This window comes from Canis aureus, chromosome 23 (genome assembly GCF_053574225.1).
Source record: "Canis aureus isolate CA01 chromosome 23, VMU_Caureus_v.1.0, whole genome shotgun sequence".
In the NCBI taxonomy this organism is placed as follows: Eukaryota; Metazoa; Chordata; class Mammalia; order Carnivora; family Canidae; genus Canis; species Canis aureus.
Window position 1 is genome coordinate 17,958,156 of NC_135633.1, and position 22,459 is coordinate 17,980,614.

A 22,459-nucleotide genomic window follows, 5' to 3' on the forward strand; every position below is an offset into this window, starting at 1 on the left:
CTCAAAGACCTCATGTGGTACTTCACATTTTGCAAATGAGCAAACTGAAGCCCAGTAAGAAGTGACTTCCCATGGTTACACAAGTATCAGAGCACAGACAGGTCTCCAGACTCCCCAACTAGTGCTCTTTCCTGACATGTTTTCCTGCTTTCCCAGGGGATTGATCTTCCGTATTTTTCATCATAGATGTTCTTATAGATGAATTTGACACATCCCTTAAGGTCAGTGACAAATGTCTCTTCCTCTAGAAGCATTCTTTGACCTAAATCCTCCGATCTTCCCCATAGGCTAGATAGGTTCCCCTCCTCTGTGTGCCCAAGCACCTTTTTGTGAGTGTGTGAAAGTTTCATTTAAAAAGAGCTGAAGCGGGGCAGCTCCGGTGACGCAGCGGTTTGGCGCCGCCTGCAGCCCGGGGCGTGATCCTGGAGACCCGGGATCGAGTCCCACGTTGGGCTCCCTGCATGGAGCCTACTTCTCCCTCTGCCTGTGTCTCGGTCTCTCTCTCTGTGTTGCTCATGAATAAATAAATAAAATCTTTGGAAAAAAAAAAAAAGCTGAAGCAAAAAAAATTAAAATTAAAATTAAAAAAATGAATGAATGAATGAATGAATGAAGAAAGAAAGAAAGAAAGAAAGAAAGAAAGAAAGAAAGCAAGCAAGCAAGCTGAAGCGGGCACCCCGGATGGCTCAGGCTCAGCGGTTTACTGCCACCTTCAGCCCAGGGTCTGATCCTGGAGACCTGGGATCAAGTCCCCTGTTGGGCTCCCTACATGGAGCCTGCTTCTCCCTCTGCCTGTGTCTCAGTCTCTCTCTCTCTCTCTCTCTCTCTCTCTGTCTCTCATGAATGAATAAATAAAAATCTTTTAAAAAAATAAAGATAAAAATAAATAAAAAGAGCTGAAGGGACGCCTGGGTGGCTCAGTGGTTGAGCATCTGCCTTCCGCTCAGAGCACGATCCTGGAGTCTCAGGATTGAGTCCCACATTGGGCTCCCTGCATGGAGCCCCCTCCTCCCTCTTGCCTCCGTCTTTCTGTGTCTCTCATGAATAAATAAATAAAATCTTTAAAAAAAATTTAAAAGTTAGCTAAGCGCCTCCAGCTATTCCAAAAACATTTGGAAAATTAACATTCATCCTTACACAAGAATGACAATAAAGGGACAAAAATGGTAGAATTGGTCTTAAAAATCACTATGTTGCAGCCAACAATGAAATAATCCATTACAGGCAAGTGTCATGAATAGATCCCACAAGACTTAGGTGAAATGTGTACTTCCTTTATCTCACTATATTTGAATTGCCAGTTTGCTGGGTCTCTAACATTCACAAGACTAAAGCACTATGGGGTAAGGAACATTATCTGTTTTGATTCCCACTGCCACCATCCCAGCCTTGCACTCATCAAAGGACTCATCAACTTTCACAGAAGCTCCCCAAATGGTCACCTGATCTCCAGCCTCTCACCTCCATCATCAGAATAATCTCAAAACTCTACCTTTGTCATAAATACCCAAAAAGTTTTAGTAACCTCCCCTCTTTGTAGGATCAGTTCTGGACTACTGGTTCTAATATAGTCAATCAACAAATATAAGTTAACCATCTATTCCGTGCAAGAACAAAAACACGTAAAATGTAACCCCACATCCATCACCCTATGAACTGAAAGAATTGATGGGGCTGTCCTGCCTGGCAAGGTCGATAATGCTCCATTCTCCCAGAGCTGCTTATGCAATGAAATATAATACCTTTGACACCATCCAGCATGTGTTGGAGCATGGTTGGTACACCATGCTCACACACACCACTTGCATGGTCCAAATCAAACATACTTGATTACCAAACAAAGCTCATTTTCTCACTGGGTGTTATGCTCTATGTTGGCAAATCTAACTCCAGTAAAAAAGAAAGAAAAGAAAGAAAAGAAAGAAAAGAAAGAAAAGAAAGAAAGAAAGAAAGAGAGAAAGAAAGAAAGAGAGAAAGAAAAGAAAAAACCCAAAACAAAACAAAGCTCATTTTCTTAAAGCAAAAGGTATAGGAGGCACAGAAGAATTTTGAGCTGAAAAAATGTTTTTCCAATAATGCAAAAATCTCTCCCTAATGACAAGATCTCTTCATTTATGAAATTCAACTATATGCAGATTTACTCCTAAATACCTTTCCACAGTTAATTAATCGCTGAGAATTGCAGTTTCAAGAAAGCACAGATTTTCAATCAAAAAAAAAGGAACCTGAAGGTATAATGAGAAGGAAATAAACCAGTAAGCAGAGCAGAAAAAGAGATTCATGAAATGAATCCCAGGGGGAGATGGAGGAAGCTGAGACAAAGAGCTACCTTAGACTTATGTTGTAGGACGGGAACAGGGACACACATTAAGAGAGACTGCAGAGGCAAGCTGGAATACCTCAAACTCAAGTTCTAATGTGCTAATTATCCACTGAGGGGATTACATAATAACCCTTCTGTTCGGATGGAATGAGAACATAGCTACTCTGTGATGGCAAATGGGGTAAGTGGGAAAAGGTCACGCAAAGCCTCTTCTGTCTCTAGCTTCAGGTATGATGCACCTCAGGACTATAGTGAGACCTGAAAGGAAATATGAAATGGAGATCAAAAAGGTTAAGAACTCTGAGTCATAAGATTAGAAATGCATATTGGCTCGTAAGATGGAGGGCCACACACACACATACACAGTGCTTCACAGTTTGTATATTACCTTTCAAAAAGCAGAAGTTTACATGTTATTTCAAAGAAAACCCCAACTTCCAACTTATCTCACTGAGGTTATGAGCAAAGAAAGGAAATAACCCAGAAGCCATTATCATTTTAAGATTTTTAAGTGTCTCTTACATGTTATTTGGAGAGCTATCTTTACTATTTTGTTTTAGTGAAATATGAGAAATATTTACAAAGACTTTTGTAGGCTCTTTCATGATTCCAATGGTCTCACCCTTTTTTTTAAATTAGATTTTTTTAGTTCCTCAATAGAAACAACTTTTACCAGAGGTTAATAGAAATATAATACTAAAGATTAGGAGAAAATACTATACATGCCAAAGTCACAAAAATTAACCATATTTTTACATTGTGCTTCACACGATAAAAGCCCTTTACTGCACCTTGCTTCCATTATACATTTGTTCTGCTTACGTAGAGGACATATTCCAAGTGGATGCCTGAAACCCAAGTGGATAGTACCAAACCCTAGATACATCTCTTTTCCGATACATACATATCTATGATCAAGTTTAATTTATTAATTTATAAATTGGGCACAGTAGAATAACAACAACTAATAATAAAATAGGTTAATTATAAACATACTATAATAAAAGTTATGTGAAAGTGGTATCTCTCTCAAAATATTGTACTATACTCACCCTTCCTGTAATGATAAGAGATGATAAAAGGCCTACATGATGAGATGAAGTGAGGTGAATGATGTAGGCACATATTGTTATGCTACTACTGAACTTCTGAGGCTATGTCAGAAAGAGGATCATCTACTTCCAGACCACGGATGACTGCAGGACTGAAACCGTGAAATTCGAAAATATGGATAAGTGAAGACTACTGTATTTTCAACTGAGACTTTGGCCAGGCTCAATTACTTTTGTAAGTAGTAAGGTTAAAAATTTTTTTAGACTAGGGCAGCCCCAGTGGCTCAGTGGTTTAGCGCCGCCTTTAGCCCAGGGCCTGATCCTGGAGACCCAGGATGGAGACCCACGTCGGGCTCCCTGCATGGAGCTTGCACTCCCTCTGCCTGTGTTGTGTCTCTGCCTCTCTCTCTCTCTCTGTCTCATGAATAAATAAATAAAATCTTTAAAAAAAAAATTTTTTTAGACTAAATGCCTACATGGGAACAGAACATATGATATTCATAAGATATATAAACCAGCTGCAAAGCAAAGAATAAAAGATATTTAGCTGAAAAATCTATCACTGAAGAAATGAATAAAGTCAAACTACCCATGTTGGGACGCCTGGGTAGCTCAGCAGTTAAGCATCTGCCTTCAGCTCAACGTGTGATCCTGGAGTCCCAGGATCAAATCCCACATAGAGCTCCCTGCATGGAGCCTGCTTCTCCCTCTGCCTAGGTCTTTGGCTCTCTCTCTCTGTGCCTCTCATGAATAAATAAATAAAATCTAAAAAAAAAAAAAAAAAAATCAACTACCCGTGTTGTTCCTCAAATTCTACACTTAGATCCTCTTTTACTTCAAAAGGGCACAATTTAAAAACAAAAAACAAAAAAACAAAAAACAAAAAACCACTGTGTTTCTAAAAACAACACAATAAAAGTACACAGCCAAAAAGCTTATTTCAAGATATTTCCAGGACTGACATGTAATTCGCACTGTAACCATAATTGCAAAGTAAAGTTATAATAAAGGTTGCAAAAAATATCACTAGACTTTGCTATATTTAAAAGGACAACATTTACTAAAACAATAAGAGTATTAATTTTAAGGTACATTTTGATCTCTGGAAGGAACATAATAATGGTTGCCTCCAGGGCAGGAAAATAGTGTGTGGGCCAGGGGTTGGAGAAAACTTTTCACTTTTATAAATGCCCTTTTGAACTCTTATGAGTTCTTTTTTTATGAATTTTTTTAATTTTTTAAGGCTTTATTTTATTTATTTATTCATGAGAGAGAGAGAGGCAGAGGGAGAAGCAGGCTCCATGCAGGGAGTCTGACACGGGACTCGATCCCGGGTCTCCCGGATCACGCCCTGGACTGAAGGCGGCGCTAAACCACTGAGCCACCGGGCTGCCCGAACTTCATGAATTCTATGTCATGTGTATATATATGAACTATTCCAAAGTTTCTCTTTGATATACAAATGCTTAAATAATACCCTTCATCACCTTATCTTCTTGTATATGTTTTTTTTCTTTTTTTAACTTCTATGTTATTTTAATTCTAGCACAATTAATATAGTGATATATTAATTTCAGGCATACAATATAGTCATTAAAGAATACATTACTCAGTACTCATCACAATGCATGTACTCTTAATCCCCTTACCTATTTCACCCATCCCCCGCAACCAACTTCCCTTTGGTTAACTACCAGTTTGTTCTCTATATTTAAGAGTCTGGTTTTTTTTGCTTGTCTTCCTTTGTTCATTTGTTTTGTTTCTTATATCCCACATGAGTGAAATCATATGGTATTTGTCTTTCTCTGACTTATTTCACTTAGCATTGTGCCATCTAGACCCATCCATGTTGTCACAAATGTTGCAAATGGCAAGATTTCACTCTTTTTCATGGCTGAGTAATGTTCCATTGTATTATATACCACATCTTCTTTATCCATTCATCTATCAATGGACACTTGGGTTGCCTCCATATCTTGGTTATTATAAATAATGCAGGGGCACTTGGTTATTATAAATGCTGCAGGGGCACCTGGGTGACTCAGTTAGTGTCTTTTAGCTTTGTTGACTGTTTCCTTTGCTGTGCAGAAGCTTTTTATTTCGATGTCCCAATTGTTTATTTTTGCTTTTATTCCCTTGCCTTAGGAGACATATTTAGAAAAATGCAGCTAAGGCCTATGCCAAAGAAATTACTGCCGGTGCTCTCTTCTAGGACTTTTATGGTTTCAGGTTGGAATTGCATGTATTTCTAAGTCACTGGAGATTTATCATCTTTCAGCAAGATCACTGAAATTCTAAATTATCTGAAGATCATTTTAAAACAAAAGTAGAGGGCAGCCTGGTGGCTCAGCGGCTAAGCGCCACCTTCAGCCCAGGGCGTGACCCTGGGGAGCCAGGACCGAGTCCCACATTAGGCTCCCTGTAAGGAGCCTGCTTCTCCCTCTGCCTGTGTGTCTGCCTCCCTTTCTCTCTGTGTCTCTCATGAATAAATAAATAAAATCTTAAAAACAAAATCTTAAAAAAAAAAGTAGAGAATAATTATTGCCTCTAATTCAACTAATATGCCCTATACCTATTTCCATGGACTTCTGCAAATTGATATCAAAACCTAAAAGCAAGAAAGTCTGCTTCAGATGGCATATTAATATGGTTTCCTAACATAATCTATACACAAATATCCCTCATTAATATATATATATACACACATACACACACACACACACACACACAGGGGTGCCTGGCTGGCTGAGTCAGTGGTCTGTGACTCTTGATCTTGAGGTTGTAAGCTCAAGCCCCACATTGGATGTAGAGATTAATTAAAAATAAAATTTTTAAAAAATACACACAAAAGCAGGACATAAACACCAAAACAAACCAAGAGAAAAAAAATGGGTGAAAAAAAAAGTAACATTCAATTCAATTATATTTATTCAGCTACCTAAATATACCTAGCACCTTCCTATAGGTATGTGTCCATCAATCACTCAGTAGTTTTTTATTCTCACACATCAGTTACAGGGTATATTAAAATTGAATTCAAAACAGTAATAGTCTTATAGTTTATTCTAAGGAAAAAAAAACTATTCATAAATACAAGGGTTTTTTAAAGATTTTATTTATTAGAGAGAATGAGCATGCATATGCAAGAGAGAGAGAGAGAAAGAGGGCAGGAGCAGAGGAAGAGGGAGGAGCAAACTCCCTGCTGAGCAGGAAGCTGCTTTGCAGCTAGACCCCAGGACCCTGGGATCATGACCTGGGCCAAAGGCAGACACTTAACTGACTGAGCCACCCAAGTGTCCATAAATACAAGTTTAAAAGCAAGCAGAGAATGTTTGTGAAGACTTTTCCCCCACCATATCTACTTCAGCCAACAAATAGATCAGTACACAATTAGGAAAAGCTTAACTCGGGCAGCCCCAGTGGCCCAGCGGTTTAGCGCCGCCTGCAGCTCAGAGTGTGATCCTGGAGACCTAGGATGGAGTTCTGCGTCGGGCTCCCTGCATGGAGCCTGCTTCTCCCTCTGCCTGTGTCTATGCATCTCTCTCTCTCTCTCTCTCATGAGTAAACAAATAAAATCTTTTTTAAAAAAAAGGAAAAGCTTAACTCAAAATAATTCAGTTTAATGTCCCTCTGTATCCAGCCTGAAAAACAGAGTAATACCAAATCAATACGAAAATTTTAAAAAATGAGTTGCCTTCTAACAATCTCATTGCATATTAAACTAATACAGCTGATGACTCCTATAGGGGTACACAGTCTGAGTGTGGTGAGGGGTAAAGACTCATATGGCTGCAACTCAGGTGGGGAGTCAAAATTGGCACAACTGGAGCCCAAGAGACAGAGGTTTCCTACAGAGGGTGCAGACTGCAAGAAAGAACCCTGGGAGATCACAGGGAATGAGAAAGGAAGAGAAAGAATCAAAGTTAAGAAAAGTGAGGCAAAAAAAAAAAAAAAAGTGAGGCAGAGGTGGTTCCCCTTTTGTTGGAGGGTACAGGGAGCAGGGGCTTGGGGGGAGGGGAAGGGTACATTAATGAAGATCAGAAGACAGTGACCTACGCTAACTGTGACTAAACAACCTCAACATCTTGCCTCTATAGTAGCTTATACAAGTCACAAATGGTTTTCAAATTCTGGTTTCCATATTTTTATCTTATTGATAAATTCAATGAAAGTCTATGTTTCCAACAACAAAATAATAACTTATGTTGTTAATTTATGCTAAATATGTTAAATATGCTATTAATAAAAATTAGGTATAAAACATATAAGTTTTTTTGTACTAAACTGAAGAAACTGAAGGAAAATATTTGCTAATTTTTTTAAAGATTTTATTAATTCATTTGAGAGACCACGCACATGCATGTGCACATGAGTAGGGAACAGGGTAGAAGGACAGAGAGAAGCAGACTCCCCACTGAGCAGGGAGACAGATATGAGGCAGGGCTCCATCCCAGGAGCCAGAGACCATGACCTGAGCAGAGGACAGACACCCAAGCACCCCAAAATTTACTAATTATAGCAGTGACTCAAACACATCTATCTAAATGAGTACTATATTGGGCAGCCCGGGTGGCTCAGTGGTTTAGCGCCACCTTCAACCCAGGGCCTGATCCTGGGGACCCGGGATCGAGTCCCACGTCGGGCTCCCTGCATGGAGCCTGCTTCTCCCTCTGCCTGTGTCTCTGCCTTTCTCTCTCTCTCTCTGTAAATAAATTTTTAAAAATCTTAAAAAAAGAATTTGTTTTTAAAAAATAAATAAATAAATAAATATTTTATTAATTCATTTGAGAGAGACCACGCACACGCATGTGCACATGAGTAGGGAACAGGGTAGAAGGATAGAGAGAAGCAGACTCCCCACTGAGCAGGGAGACAGATATGAGGCAGGGCTCCATCCCAGGAGCCAGAGACCATGACCTGAGCAGAGGATAGACACCCAAGCACCCCAAAATTTACTAATTATAGCAGTGACTCAAACACATCTATCTAAATGAGTACTATATTGGGCAGCCCGGGTGGCTCAGTGGTTTAGCGCCACCTTCAACCCAGGGCCTGATCCTGGAGACCCGGGATCGAGTCCCATGTCAGGCTCCCTGCATGGAGCCCGCTTCTGTCTCTGCCTGTGTCTCTGCTTCTCGCGCGATCTCTCTTTCTGTGTCTCTTCATGAATAAATATATAAAATCTTTAAAAAATAAAAAAAAAATAAAATAAATGAGTACTATACTGCAAAATAATCTCCTAAAAGTAAAAAATGAATTTATTCCCAAGATGATGCCAATATTCTAAACTTTTCACAACTTCTCTTTAAAGAAGAAATATGGGGCAGCCCGGGTGGCGCAGCGGTTTAGCGCCTGCCTTCAGCCCGGGGTGTGATCCTGGTGACCGGGGATCGGGTCCCGCGTCGGGCTCCCTGCATGGAGCCTGCTTCTCCCTCTGCTTGTGTCTCTGCCTCTCTCTGTCTCTATCATGAATAAATAAAATAAAATCTTTCTTTAAAAAAAATAAATAAAAATAAAGAAGAAATATGTAGAGGTACTTCAGTGGCTCAGTGGTTGAGCATTTGCCTTCAGCATAGGTCATGATCCCGGGGTCCTGGAATTGAGTCCGCATCAGGCTCCCCACAAGGAGCCTGCTTCTTCTTCTGCCTATGTCTCTGCCCCTCTGGCTTGTCTCTCAAGAATAAATAAAAAATAAAATCTTTAAAAAAAAAAAAAAGAAATGAGTCACTCTCATTACAATCTCCAAAATATGTGTATAGAACAATAAAAATAACAGCTTAACTCTCAAAAATAAGAGATCATGTCTTCCTTGAAAACTCTTCTCCCTCAGTTCCAGTGCTGCTCTGAAGTGGTTCTTACTCTTGTTTCCATTCCCTTGACTTCTATTCTTCCTCTCACCACATACTCTAGCCATTCCCCAAGGCCATCAATTAATCTTTCCTCTCTTTTTTTCCAAGTTTCAAACTACTAGATCCTGTACTGACAGCCCCACCCTTGCCAAGGACATCATCTCCAACAAGGGCCTCAAAAACAAAACAATATAAATAAAACCCTACATGTTCAAAGTTAACTTTCGTTTCTTCTCTAAACAGCTCCTTTTGATAACTTTCCTGTTTCTATTAAAAACCACGAGTATCCATTGGTCATCCACAGTTGAAATTTGAAACATTTCTGACTCTGTCCTTTTCATTTCTCCTCACACCCAATCATGAGTCCAGGCTAGTAGACAGCAAAATTCCTTCGCTCACCATCTCCCATTCGTCCATCCTCACCACCTCCACCCCTATTACCTCTCATCAAGACTACTGCAATGGTTTCCTAATTCCAACATGTCCAATCCACTCTAACCCAGGTCACATGCTACAGCCCAAGTGATTTCCTAAAGTGCACTTCTTATCATGATCCATCACCTCTCCGAAAACTTGGAGGCTCTATGGCACCTACCTCACTAGCCTGGTACTAAAAGTCCTCTCTGTGCATTAACCACAATCTATTTCTATTGCTTTATTACCAGCAATAACTCTCTCTTATTTTTAAAGATTTATTTATTTATTCATGATAGACACAGAGAGAGAGAGAGAGAGACAGAGACAGGCAGAGGGAGAAGCAGGCTCCATACCGGGAGCCCGACGCGGGACTCAATCCGGGGACTCCAGGATCATGCCCTGGGCCAAAGGCAGGCGCTAAACCGCTGAGCCACCCAGGGATCCCCAACTCTTAAATATACAAACATACACTCACTCATACATTACACTGCAATCAAAATAAATTACAGAGAAGTCCCCATAAATGTCTGATTAATTCCAGACTGCTGCAATAGAGGACAGGGATGCCTTGGAACTACCAGCAGTCAACAAATATCCAATGAATGAATAAATGAATAGAATGGCTTAGCTTTCCCTCCTGCATTTCTATATGATCACATCCTGATTGTTTTCAAGTTTATTTCAAAGAAGCTTTTTTTCATGAAATAATCTCACCAGTAAAAAACTAATCACCTTTTCCTTTAAAATCTCATGGCCCCTTATCTTCTAATCCACTCAACATCCTCTATCCAATTATATTTATTTATCTCAACCATCAGATTTTACATTTCTTAAGGATAAGGTAACCGAGTAATATAATTGAGAGAAAGAACCAACCATCTCTAATACTTGATTATTTTCTTAATTTGCCTACCAAAATTTAAACTCCTTGAAGGCAAAGATTTGTCCCCCCACCTCTACTACCACCCCTAGCATTGGGCACAGTATTAAAATGAAATACTAAATACTAAATACTAATACTAATACTAATACTAAAATATATTCAAATGATCTGAAAGAAGGAAAGAAAGAAGAAACAGTGGAACAAAAATTGGAAAACAGAAACCAAATAGTAAAATTAGTAGCCTTAAATCTAACCATATCAATAATTACATTAAATGTAAATGGTCTAAACACAACAATGAAAAAACAAGAGATTGCAAGAATGGATTAAAAAACAAGACCCAATTACAAGTGATCTATAATAAATTCACTTTAAATATGGTGGTATAGGTAAATTAAAAGTAAAAACAGTAAAAAGTAAAACACAGCTCTATTCATAATCACCAAAAAGGGGAAACAACACATATGTTCAAAGGTGAATGGATTAACTTGGGTACATCCATACAATGGATTATTTAATAAAAAAGGAATGATTAACACATACACGCAATAACATGGGTGAATCTCTAAGGCATTACCCTGAGTAAAAGAAGCCAGTATCAAAAGGTTACATACCAAATTACTTCATTTACATGACACTGTGGAAAAAGACAAAACTATAGCAATTAAGAACAAACCAGACCATTGGTTCACCCCAGCTGGAGGTGGAGAGGGCAACATGAAGCTTTCTGGGATGACAGAACTGATGGAAACCCGATTTGGGTAGCAGTTACAGAAATTTATACGTGTGTTAAAATTCATAAAACTGTACACCGAAAAAGTCAATTTTACTGTAGTTAATTTAGAAGTAAAATAAGCATTAAGAGAATGATCTCTCTGAACCCTTCCAAACTATAATTTTATGAATGAGAAGGGAGGAGTGTGAAAGGAAGATGGGGAAGGAGAAAAGCAAATGCTAAATCCTACTGGCATCAAAGCCACTACTCATGAAAACCTCCTGATTACTGCACAAAATAAACAAAGCAAACCCAATCTTCAGAAACTCATTCTCAGAAGAGGCTAAGAAAACCAGACATTCAGATCCAAAATGTGGATATTAGAAAATGCCTGTGAATGGCTCTTCTTGTCTGTTTCTATATTTTATACTTTCAAGAAGCTGCCAATTTCTCCTGGCTAAGTGCCACTTTCCCGGCTTGGGGTTACTCAATTTACAAGCATTCCTTTATTTATACCCTATACTCTCAATTGGGGTCTTTGGCAGTCACAATAAAGCCTCTGGCAGAGAGATCGGGGCTCCTCACCGGGAACGAAGGTCCCTGCGGGACACAGCACACGCGAGACTGACCTGAAGCCCCTGGGCCGGGAGGTCTTTCTCACAAGTCAGAGAGCGTCTCCCACCACCAAAGCCCCCAAAGGAGGAAGCGGCTGGAGGCCAGGCTCTGGGCACTTCTCCCTCCTCTGAACAGCCAGGCTGCCTCGGCCGCAGCTGGCCGTTTCGGGGCCGCCCGGGTGTGGAGCGCGCGCTCGGCACAAGGCTGTGCCCCAGTGATCTTGGGCAAGTCCCTTCCTCTTCCAGAGGGCGACGGTACTCCGGGCGTGCTGCCTAAGCCAGCTTCCCACCGCCGCTCCGACTCTGCGACTTTCTGCCCCCCTCCCTTCGCCAACAGGAGCCCGGCTCCTCAGACCCCATCCCCGCCTAACACACCCCCCGCCCCGCCCCCCACCGCTCACGAGGGGCCCCGAAGGGCCTACCCACCCGCCCGAGGGCACCGCCCGAAGGCAGCAGGGAGGCTGAACCACCGAATCCCGGTCTCTGGCCCCTCAGCGCGGAGCAGGCCGCCCGGCCGCATTCCTGCCCGCCCCTTCCTGGGGTGCCGCCCGCCGGGGCCGGCTTCCACCTGGCGGGGGGCGGGGGGCGGGGGGGGAGAGCGCACGCGGGAGGGTCGGAGGGGGACCGGACCCGGGCGGGGTGCCCACCTTGAGCTGGGACTTAGAGACCTTGCCGCTGTGGTCCAGGTCGAGCGCGGTGAAGGCGTGCCAGATGCCCTTGAGCAGCTCGTCCTTCAAGCCCCCCATGGCCGCCGCGTGGCTCCCCCGACTGCCAGCCCGCCTCGCCGACCCTCGGGCGAGTCTGACGCCCCTCCGCCGCCGCAGCCACGGCCGCCCGCTCTTCAGTCACCTGACCGCGCAGGCCCCGCCCCCGCCAGGCCCCGCCCCCGCCAGGCCCCGCCCCCGCCAGGCCCCGCCCCCTCGGCGTCCGCCGGGAGCCAGGCGCGGAGCGGGCCGAGCGGGCGCACCGGGCGGACGGGGCTTCCCACCCCGCGGGGAGGAGTGCGGGCCTTCCCCGCGCTCTTGCCGGCGGAGCACCACCCCGCAGGTCGCTCGGGTTCCCCAGGCCGCCTCGGGCCTGCTTCGGGGCTTGCGTGCCCACCGAGCAAGACCCTCATTCCGAGTTAAAATACGAGAGTCGGGGTGAGCAGCCCGCAGCCCGCGCCTCGCAGTAAGAAAAAAAAAAAAAAAAGCCCCGCGTGTGTCCCGCGGACGCGCCAGTGTCTGAGGAGAACTGAAAAGTCCCCGAGCAGGGGCTCCAAGGCCAGCGCTGATCCCAGCCGGGGGAGGGGGAGGGGGAGGGGAGGCAGGAGGGACTTCGGAGGGAAGGGTTTTATTCATTTTTCACACGTTTCTTTGGGCTGTGGGGGGCCTGGAGCCGAGGGTTAAGGTTGGTTTAGAAGCCACAGAGTCAGGCATGCTTCGCTTCCTAACCCTCAGCTCTCGAGGGTCAGTACACAACTTAAGGGTTTGCCGCTGGTCAGTGTGCTGTTCCTGGTGTTTCTGTGCTTGCACAATAGTTAATGAGAGAGTCCCAGCAAATCACTCCACCTATTTTACTAGTCAGAATGGGTGGACCATTTAAAAGAACACATCCAAGCCTATGAAGGCGTCCTCTTCATCGTAGATGTTTAATTAGTATCTGTTAAGTGTGGTCACCTGAGCTTTGGGGGCTTCAGATTCTTCACATATAGATGAACACGTTGCACCAGATGTTCTGCAGGGGTTCTTCTCAGTGTTCACATCCTAGGATAATAAGGATTGCTGGCTGACTCCAAACCGATGAAGTCACCAGGCACAGTCAGTGCCTTGCCTCTCCAATCCAAGACTAAATCTGGACAACATGGACAGAAGAACAAATACCAAGACTTTTCAAAAGATCATTCTCATTTCGAGTTTGGTTTTGTTTTCCTCTATTATGTTCCTGAATGCACACATATGCACCTTATAAAGAAGGGAAAGGTCATCATTAGGAAGGGGAGGTGGGAAAAAGCAGAAAAGGAAAGAAGTGCTCAATGAGCTAGAGACTAAAGGGAATTTAGCGGGCCAGAGGAAAAGATAGCCTAGAGGGGTGGAAGCGGAGAGACTGCTGGTGCCTCGCTGTGAGGAACCTTGAGGCCCTACCCCACTTCACCACTTTTCTTGACATGCTAGTATCACTTTTATCATTTACCCTCCCCAACTCCAGTCCAAATCTGCCTGTAAGGAAAAACATGATTCAACCTTTAATTTCTGAATGCCAATTCAGCTTTCCCCGGGGAAGTGACAAAAAAATGAAACCTTCCTAATTCTCAGGATTCAGCTTAACCACTAGATGGTTCTCTCAGTATCTGTTAGCACCAAATAGGTATTTCAAAGCTATATATATATATATATATATATATATTCACATAACTAGGACCCAAATTCCCATTTCTTCCTCAATCTCAATTCTCATAATCCAAACAAATTTTATTTTTTTTTAATTTTTATTTATTTATGATAGTCACACAGAGAGAGAGAGAGAGAGGCAGAGACACAGGCAGAGGGAGAAGCAGGCTCCATGCACCGGGAGCCTGACGTGGGATTCGATCCTGGGTCTCCAGGATTGCGCCCTGGGCCAAAGGCAGGCGCCAAACCGCTGCGCCACCCAGGGATCCCCAAACAAATTTTAAAGCAGAATGATGTCATGAAAAGACTGTTTTGGAACTTGACAGATTATATTAGTTATCTATTACTGTGTAACCAGTTAACCCTAAATTTAGCTTCAAACAATAATAAACATTAGCTCAAAAAAAAAAAAAAAAAGAAAAAAGAAGCATTATCTCATATTTTTCAGTAGCAGGTGTGGAACACACTTGTCTCTTTAATTCACAGTTCTTCAGATGAAAAAGAGCTCCAGTCAAGGAACCTCATACACCTAGACCTGACTTTGAGGCAATCTTGGACTTCAAGGCGATTCCATGAAAGGGACATGAATCGTAGTGGCTGGGATGAAGCGAGGACTATGGTGGATGGTCTCCAAGATGGCACCAATTAACTCTGTTTCTCTATGGGTCCAAAGTGTTCTAAATATCAAGAGATAAATCTAATTCCCCTCCCCTGGGATATGAGCTGGACTGAGTGGCTTGTTTGATCAACAGAATGTGGCAGAAGTAAAAGCCTGGGACTTCTGAACCAGGTCACAAAAAACCTGGCTTTCGCCTGGATTTCTTGGAATTCTTACTCTTGGAATGCTGCCTCTTGGAACCTTGCTGCCATGCTGTGAGAAGCCAAGGCCACATGGAAGAGTCGCTTAAAAGAGAAAACAATGCTGGCAAGATCCCAGCTGTTTCAACCATACCAGCCTAGACATTAGCTATATGAAAGAAGGAACCATCATAGACATTCTAGTCCCAGCAGATACTACATGGAAAAGAACCCAGACATACGACCCCAGTCAAGCTGTCCCTGCCATCTCCAGCCATTTTGGGGTCAACACAGCTGAGGCCCCAGACATTGGAAAGCAAAGACAAACCGTCCTTTCTTTGCCCTGCCCAAACTTCTGACCCACTGAATCATGACCAAAATGAAATGATAGTTGTTTCATGCCACTATGTTTTGAGTGGTTTGTTATGTAGCATTAGATAACTGAACAACAGTGAAAAGATAATGTTCCCAACATAATGTTTCCTTCCCCTGCCCACCAGAGAAGATTCTGGTCTGGCCTACACATTCTTCCCCTCCCCTGCCTTCCAGGAGATTCCTACCTTCCCAGACTAGTTCTTAAACTCTTTTTGTCATGGAGAATTAGGAAGAAAAAAAGGAGGAAAAGAAGATCACAGTGCAAAATCGGTGGTGGGGGCGAGGGCAGGAGTGGGGAGGAGCCACAACTCAACCATAGTTGTTGAGAAGAAAGGAAAAGCTGCTCTAGTATGTGAAGGCAATCGGTGAGAAAAGGGGCATTCTAACAAATCTCATGGAAGACTTTATAGCTCCATAGCATTTGAAAGGTGTAGATAAAGGACTTGAAAGCTTTTCAAATACTTTTGGCTAGAGAGACTTTGTTCTTTTATTCAGGACTAGCTTAATTATGGCTAATACTTGTGGCTTCTAAGTGTTGCAAACAAATGGCACTCCCTCCCCTTGGACTGCATTCCAGACCATCCTGTGTTTTTTCTGCTAAGGGTTACAAAGGAAAAGTATGTGTACAGGTGAATATGCTGCTCTCTTGAGAACAGGGAAGGCTGCAAAAGAGGAGTGACGATAAAAAAAAAAAAAAAAAAAAAAGAGGAGTGACGATGAGGCTGAGTCGCAGCTAACTGAGCAAAAGTGAGAGAAGAAACTTCCACACAGAAAACAGTCTAGACAAAGCATGGTTTAGTCAAGAACCCCAAGCAACCCCAACTCCACTAGTGTGGAATGTAGAGAACAATGACAAGAGCAGAGATATGAGAAGAAATTGGACAGGTTAGCATCTGAGGCTATACAGGCAGGAGACCTAGGCCTGTCAAGTCTGTAGAGCTCTTATCTTTCTCAGGCTCTGAAACTGCTCTATAATCAGTGGCACAATCTAGCAGCAAGAAGCAGAAATGCTGAACGACTGTGCCTGAAGCTGCAGATGTGGGAGTGGTGTCCAGCCCCTGCCCACTCAGCTGCTGATAGCATCTTCATTACTGCCATTACACCCGCAGCTCTTTTGGGGACGAGGGGAAGCTTTCTGGGAAATTTCATAAACTGGTCCCAGAATTTAAGTAGCACCCCAGGGAGTCAGGCCCACTCCACATCCAAAGAGCTAGAGGAAATTGCAGTCAACTAGGAAAAACAATAACCCTCTCTGCCTCACAGGAGTGAGTTATTGTAAGGAACAAATAAGATACCATCTGTGAAAGCACCCATAATCATGAAAGCCTATCCAAATGGGAGGGGCAGTAATGACGAACAAGAAGGAGATTATAATAATAGAGTTCTGATGCCAATAAGGACTGAAACCTCTAAGGCTTTAGGGTTGGGTCTTTTGCTCAAGGTGCAAAAGCAGCAAAATTTGATCTTTTAATGATAAGACCTATGTGACAGGACTAATTCTTAAAGCATCTCAGACAACAGTAGCCGGAATTTAGGCTGAGCCCAGTGTTCTATAGAATATCCTGATTTCATGATCTTCTACTGAGACCAAAACCAGCTCTACTGACCCACTGACTGCATGAATATCAATGTCAACATTACCCACTGAGGATAGGGATAAGGGTAGGCTTCTCAAAGGTGGAGATTGAGTCTTGAAAATTAATAAAAATTGATAGACAGCTGGAGAGGAGAAGGAAGGGCATTCCAGAAAGAGGTAGCTGAATGTGCAGAAGTATAAAAGCCTACATAAATAAATAAATAAGCCTGTGGGAGATGAAGGAGAAGGAGGAATATAGAATGGTATTTTGGCTAAGGGTGCCTAGGTAGCTCAGTGGGTTAAGCATCTGCCTTTATCTCAGGTCATGATCTCAGAGAGTCCTGGGATATAGCCCTGAGTTGGGGGGGGGGGTAGTCTTTGCTCAGCGGGGAGTCTACTTCTCCCTCTCCCTCTCCTTCTGTCTTCTTTCTCCCTCTCTCACTCTCTCTCAAATAAATAAGTAAAATCTTAAAAAATAAAAAGAAATATGTACATAGCTGATCCTTGAACAATGTGGGGGAGTAGGGGCCTCGACCACCTTACAGCTGAAAATCCACATAGAGTTTGACTTTCTTTTTTTTTTTTTTTTTAAGGTTTTATTTATTTATTCATGAGAGACAAAGAGAGAGAGGCAGAGACACAGGCAGAGGAAGAAGCAGGCTTCCCGCAGGGAGCCCTATGTGGGACTCAACCCCAGGGCTCCAGGATCACGCCCTGAGCCAAAGGCAGGCGCTAAACTGCTGAGCCACCCAGGGATCCCGTGTTTGACCTTCTCAAAATATGACTGCCAATAGCCTACTGTTGACTGGAAGCCTTACCAATAACGTAAACAGTGGACATATATTTTGTATACGTATTATATACTGAATTCTCACAATAAAGTAAGCTAAAGAAAAGAAAATGTTATTAAGAAAGTCATAAGGAAAAGAAAATACATTTCTAGTACCTACAGTATCAAAAAAATATCCACGGGATCCCTGGGTGGCGCAGCGGTTTAGCACCTGCCTTTGGCCCAGGGCACGATCCTGGAGACCCAGGATCGAATCCCACATCAGGCTCCCGGTGCATGGAGCCTGCTTCTCCCCCTGCCTATGTCTCTGCCTCTCTCTCTGTCTCTCTCTCTGTGACTATCATAAATAAATAAAAAATTTTTTTAAATGTTTAAAAAAAAAAACAAAAAGTATCCACGTGTAAGTGGACCCATGCCGTTCAGAGCTGTGTTGTACAAGGGTCAACTGTATTTGGTCTTCATCCAATCCCTGACACAGAACTCCTAAAACCCATGAATTTCCTAAGTGATGAGTGTGATTAACTTGTTTTTGTTATGTTAATGAACTTTTGGAGAGCACCTAAGGCTAGGGAGCCAACCGTATCATTAGAAGGTTGGAACCTCCTAGGGAGAGGAGAAGTGCTGGAGATTTAATCTATCTCCAATGGCCAATGATTTAATAATTCATGTCTATGTAATGAATCCTCCATAAGAGCCCAAAAGACAAGGTTTGAAGAGTTTTTGGGTTGGTGAACCAGAACACGCCCACATGCAAGGCCCCAAACTCCAGAGAAACAGAAGCTTCTGTGTATAAAACTTCTCCCTATGTATCTCTTCATACGGCTGTTCATTCACATTCTTTAAAACCTTTTGTAATATGCCAGTAATCTAGTAAATAAACTGGTTTCATGAGTTATGTGAGCCACTCTAGCAAAGCAATTGGACCCAAGGAAGAGGCGTGTAGGAACCTCTGATTTCCAGCTAGTCTGTCAGAAGCACTGGTAATAACTTGTGCTTGGACTGGTGATTAGCATCTGACTTGTGGGACTGAACCCTTAACCTGTGGCATCTGATGCTGTCTCCCAGAAGACCATGTAGAACTGACACCAGCTGGTGTTGGAGAATTGCTTGGTGTAGGGGGAAAAAAAACTACACATCAGAATTGGTTTCAGAAACATAGGCTAAGACACCTTGGTCTTTGCAGTCAGAAAAATGACCCAAGAGATTTTTTTTTTTTTTTTTTTTTTTTTTTAGATGATACTGAATACAAAAGCCTCCAAATGAGTAAAATTCTACTAGATTTCACTTCTGGTAAAATGACTCGACAGAGAGTAGGGGAATTTGGTATAAAAGCAGTGGGGTAGAAATCAGGGAGAGCAGCCAAACCAAAGCTCCAAACACAAAGGTAGGAGGCAGAGCCTGAAGCAGTGCTTGATTTGTACATGGTTCCTATGGTCAATAGCAAGGGTGTGATCTGAGGGCTTATGGGTGATATCCAGCCCAGATATACAATACAAGTAGATGAGTGGAAGAGAACAGACAGAAGAAGTAGAAGATCAGACAAGGGTCTAGAGCCCAGGGAACACCAAAATTTAAGGAGTGGTTTGAAGAGGAATCCTTTTAAAAGGGCTAAGAAAATGCAGCTAGAGAGGTCCAAAGCCTCCCTAACCAGCTCCACTCTCCCTTCAGAGTGTCCCTCATCCTTGAGTTAATTCTTGATCCTTTCCCTCCACCCTCTCCATCAAAACTCCTCTTCTTCTGAGAGTAGGAAAGCAATCTAAGTTAAATCGATCCACATTTGGGTTTGAATGACCAATGCTTCTCTACCTTTAGCCAGTTATTGAGTGTTAATCTCTAAGTGTAAATTAATCTACAATGGATAAACTTTCAGTCTACTTGGGAATGGTAAAGAAAACTTCAGTTGTATGTAACCACCCTGGCTAATTACTTCAGCTTGAGGAAGAGAAGGAGAGGAGAGAGTTGAAAGCAGCTATAAAGCCCCTCTGAATTCCTATTTCAGTAAACTGTGGTTCCCTCCTTCCCACCCCCTATTTTTATTTTTTTTTTAATTTTTAAAATTTATTTATGATAGCCACAGAGAGAGAGAGAGAGAGGCAGAGACACAGACAGAGGGAGAAGCAGGCTCCATGCACTGGGAGCCCGATGTGGGACTCGATCCCGGGTCTCCAGGATTGCGCCTTGGGCCAAAGGCAGGCGCCAAACCACTGCTCCACCCAGGGATCCCCTTATTTTTTATTTTACTTTATTTGTCCTTTAAGTAGGCTCCACATTGGTCATGGAGCCCAACACAGGCTTGAACTCATGACCCTGAGATCAGTACCTGAGCTGAGATCAAGAGTCGGACACAACTGACTGGGCCACCCAGGAGCCTCTACCCCTCATTTTTAATAGGGGGCATCCAGGTTTGAATCTGCTGGAAACTTCTAACTCAAAAGCCATGCATACCTAGAAATTCTGGGAACTAGGACAAGCCAAACAATGATGTCCTAGTTGTAGTTCAGTTTCAGGTTGAATATCCTTCTTTCTTCTTCCCCTTTACTGACTCTCAGCAAGGACAGAACAATTTAGGCCCTCAGACTGCACACAGGAAACTGATGAAGAGAGTAGTAGAGAAGAGGACATCACTTTCCATCCATCTTCTCCTTCTGGGAGAGACATCAAAAATCTTTTTTCTGGTATAACCATTATGAAAAAGTTTGGAATTTCTTCAAAAAATTAAAAATAGAATCATCTAAAAAAAAAATAGAATCATCTTATAATCCAGCAATCTCACTCTGAGTATACATCCAAAGGAAATGAAATCAGTATCTTGGAGAGATATCTGTATTTCCATGTTCATTGCAGCATTGTTGACAGCAGACACACTAGGGAAACAACCTAAAACTCCCTAAGTCCATTGACAGGTGAATGGATAAAGAAAATGTGTGTGTGTATTATATATTATATGTATCTATAACTATATATATGTGTGTATATATAAGACTATATTTAATGGGGAAATATATATATATATAAATAATGGAATATTATTCAGCCTTTGCAAAGAAGGAAATCTTGACATTTGTGACAACATGGGTGAAACTGGAAGACATTATACTAACTGAACTAAGCCAGACACAAAAGGACAAATACTACATGATCTCACTTATATGTGAATCTAATATAAGTCAAACTCATAGAAGTGGAGAGTAGAATGGTGGTTGCCAAGGATTGGAGGAAGGAGGAAATAGGGAGACGTTGGTCGAAGGGTACAAAGTTTTACAAGGTAAATAAGTTCTGGAGATCAACTGTATAGCAATGTGAATATAGTTTATAATACTGTATTGTACACTTGAAATTTGATAAAAGGGTAGATCTTAAATGTTCTCAACACCAAAAAAAAAAAAAAAGAAAAGAAAAAGGTAGCAAGGTGAGATGACGTGCATGTTTATTAGCTCGACTGTGGCAATTTTTTTTAGTGTATTTTTAAAATTTATTTATCTAAGTAATCTCTACACCTAACATGGGACTCAAATCCATGACCCCAAGATCAACAATCACATGCTCTTCTGACTGAGCCAGCCAGATGCCCCTGACAATTATTTTTTAAATTATGTGTAGGGGTGGCCCCGGGTGGCTCAGTGGTTTAACCTTCAGCCCAGGGCCTGATCCTGGAGACCCCGGGATCGAGTCCCACGTTGGGTTCCCTGCATGGAGCCTGCTTCTCCCTCTGCCTGTGTCTCTGCCTCTGTGTGTGTGTGTGTGTGTGTGTCTGTGTCTGTCATGAATAAATAAATAAAATCTTATAATTTTTTTTGTTTTTTTTTAATTTATGATAGAGAGAGAGAGAGGCAGAGACATAGGCAGAGGGAGAAGCAGGCCCCATGCACCGGGAGCCCGATGTGGGATTCGATCCTTGGTCTCCAGGATCGCGCCCTGGGCCAAAGGCAGGCGCCAAACCGCTGTGCCACCCAAGGATCCCAATAAATAAAATCTTAAAAAAAAAATCTTATAAATAAATAAATAATGTGTATATCAGAACATAGAGTCATATACCTTAAATATATACAATGTTTTTAAAATATTTTTTTTCAATTTTTATTTATTTATGATAGTCATAGAGAGAGAGAGAGAGAGGCAGAGACATAGGCTGAGGGAGAAGCAGGCTCCATGCACCGGGAGCCCGACGTGGGATTCGATCCGCGGTCTCCAGGATCGCGCCCTGGGCCAAAGGCAGGCACCAAACCGCTGCGCCACCCAGGGATCCCTATACAATTTTTATTTGTCAATTATACCTTGGTAAAGATAGGGAGAAAACCAGCAATATCCAAGAAAAAAGAGAAAGAAAAAGAAGAAAGAAAGAAAGAAAGAAAGAAAGAAAGAAAGAAAGAAAGAAAGAAAGAGAAAGAAAGAAAGAAAGAAAGAAAGAAAGAAAGAAAGAAAGAAAGAAAGAAAAAGAGAGAGAGAGGGAGGGAGGGAGGAAGGAAGGAAGGAAGGAAGGAAGGGAGAGAGAGAAAGAAAAAGAAAGAAAGAAAGAAAGAAAGAAAGAAAGAAAGAAAGAAAGAAAGAAAGAAAGAAAGAAAGAAAGAAAAAGAAAACAAACCACATCTTTTATTTTTCACTCCTTTCCTTTCTTCCTCTGTGCCTTCCTTTCCTTCTTATTTTTTTCCTCCACAAATAAGCATTGAGTACCTTCTCTGTACCAGGGATTGTGCCAGG

At 42.3% G+C, this 22,459-nt stretch overlaps 1 protein-coding gene and 2 long non-coding RNA genes across 6 annotated transcripts in view; 2 read left to right on the forward strand and 1 right to left on the reverse strand.

The window, feature by feature from the left end:
• Positions 1–12,695, reverse strand: part of SWAP70 (switching B cell complex subunit SWAP70) — a 74,743-nt gene extending 62,048 nt beyond the window's left edge. The window contains exon 1 of the mRNA XM_077866522.1: positions 12,501–12,695. Within this exon, the coding sequence (XP_077722648.1) occupies positions 12,501–12,599 (99 nt within the window). The 5' untranslated portion in view covers positions 12,600–12,695. The remainder of the gene's footprint in view (positions 1–12,500) is intronic.
• Positions 1–22,459, forward strand: part of LOC144294691 (uncharacterized) — an 84,197-nt gene that overhangs the window by 42,186 nt on the left and 19,552 nt on the right. The window lies entirely within an intron of this gene.
• LOC144295268 (uncharacterized) lies at positions 12,806–15,419 on the forward strand. The gene is made up of 2 exons (XR_013362600.1): positions 12,806–13,023; positions 14,709–15,419. It is a non-coding gene; the product is annotated as an uncharacterized LOC144295268 (long non-coding RNA).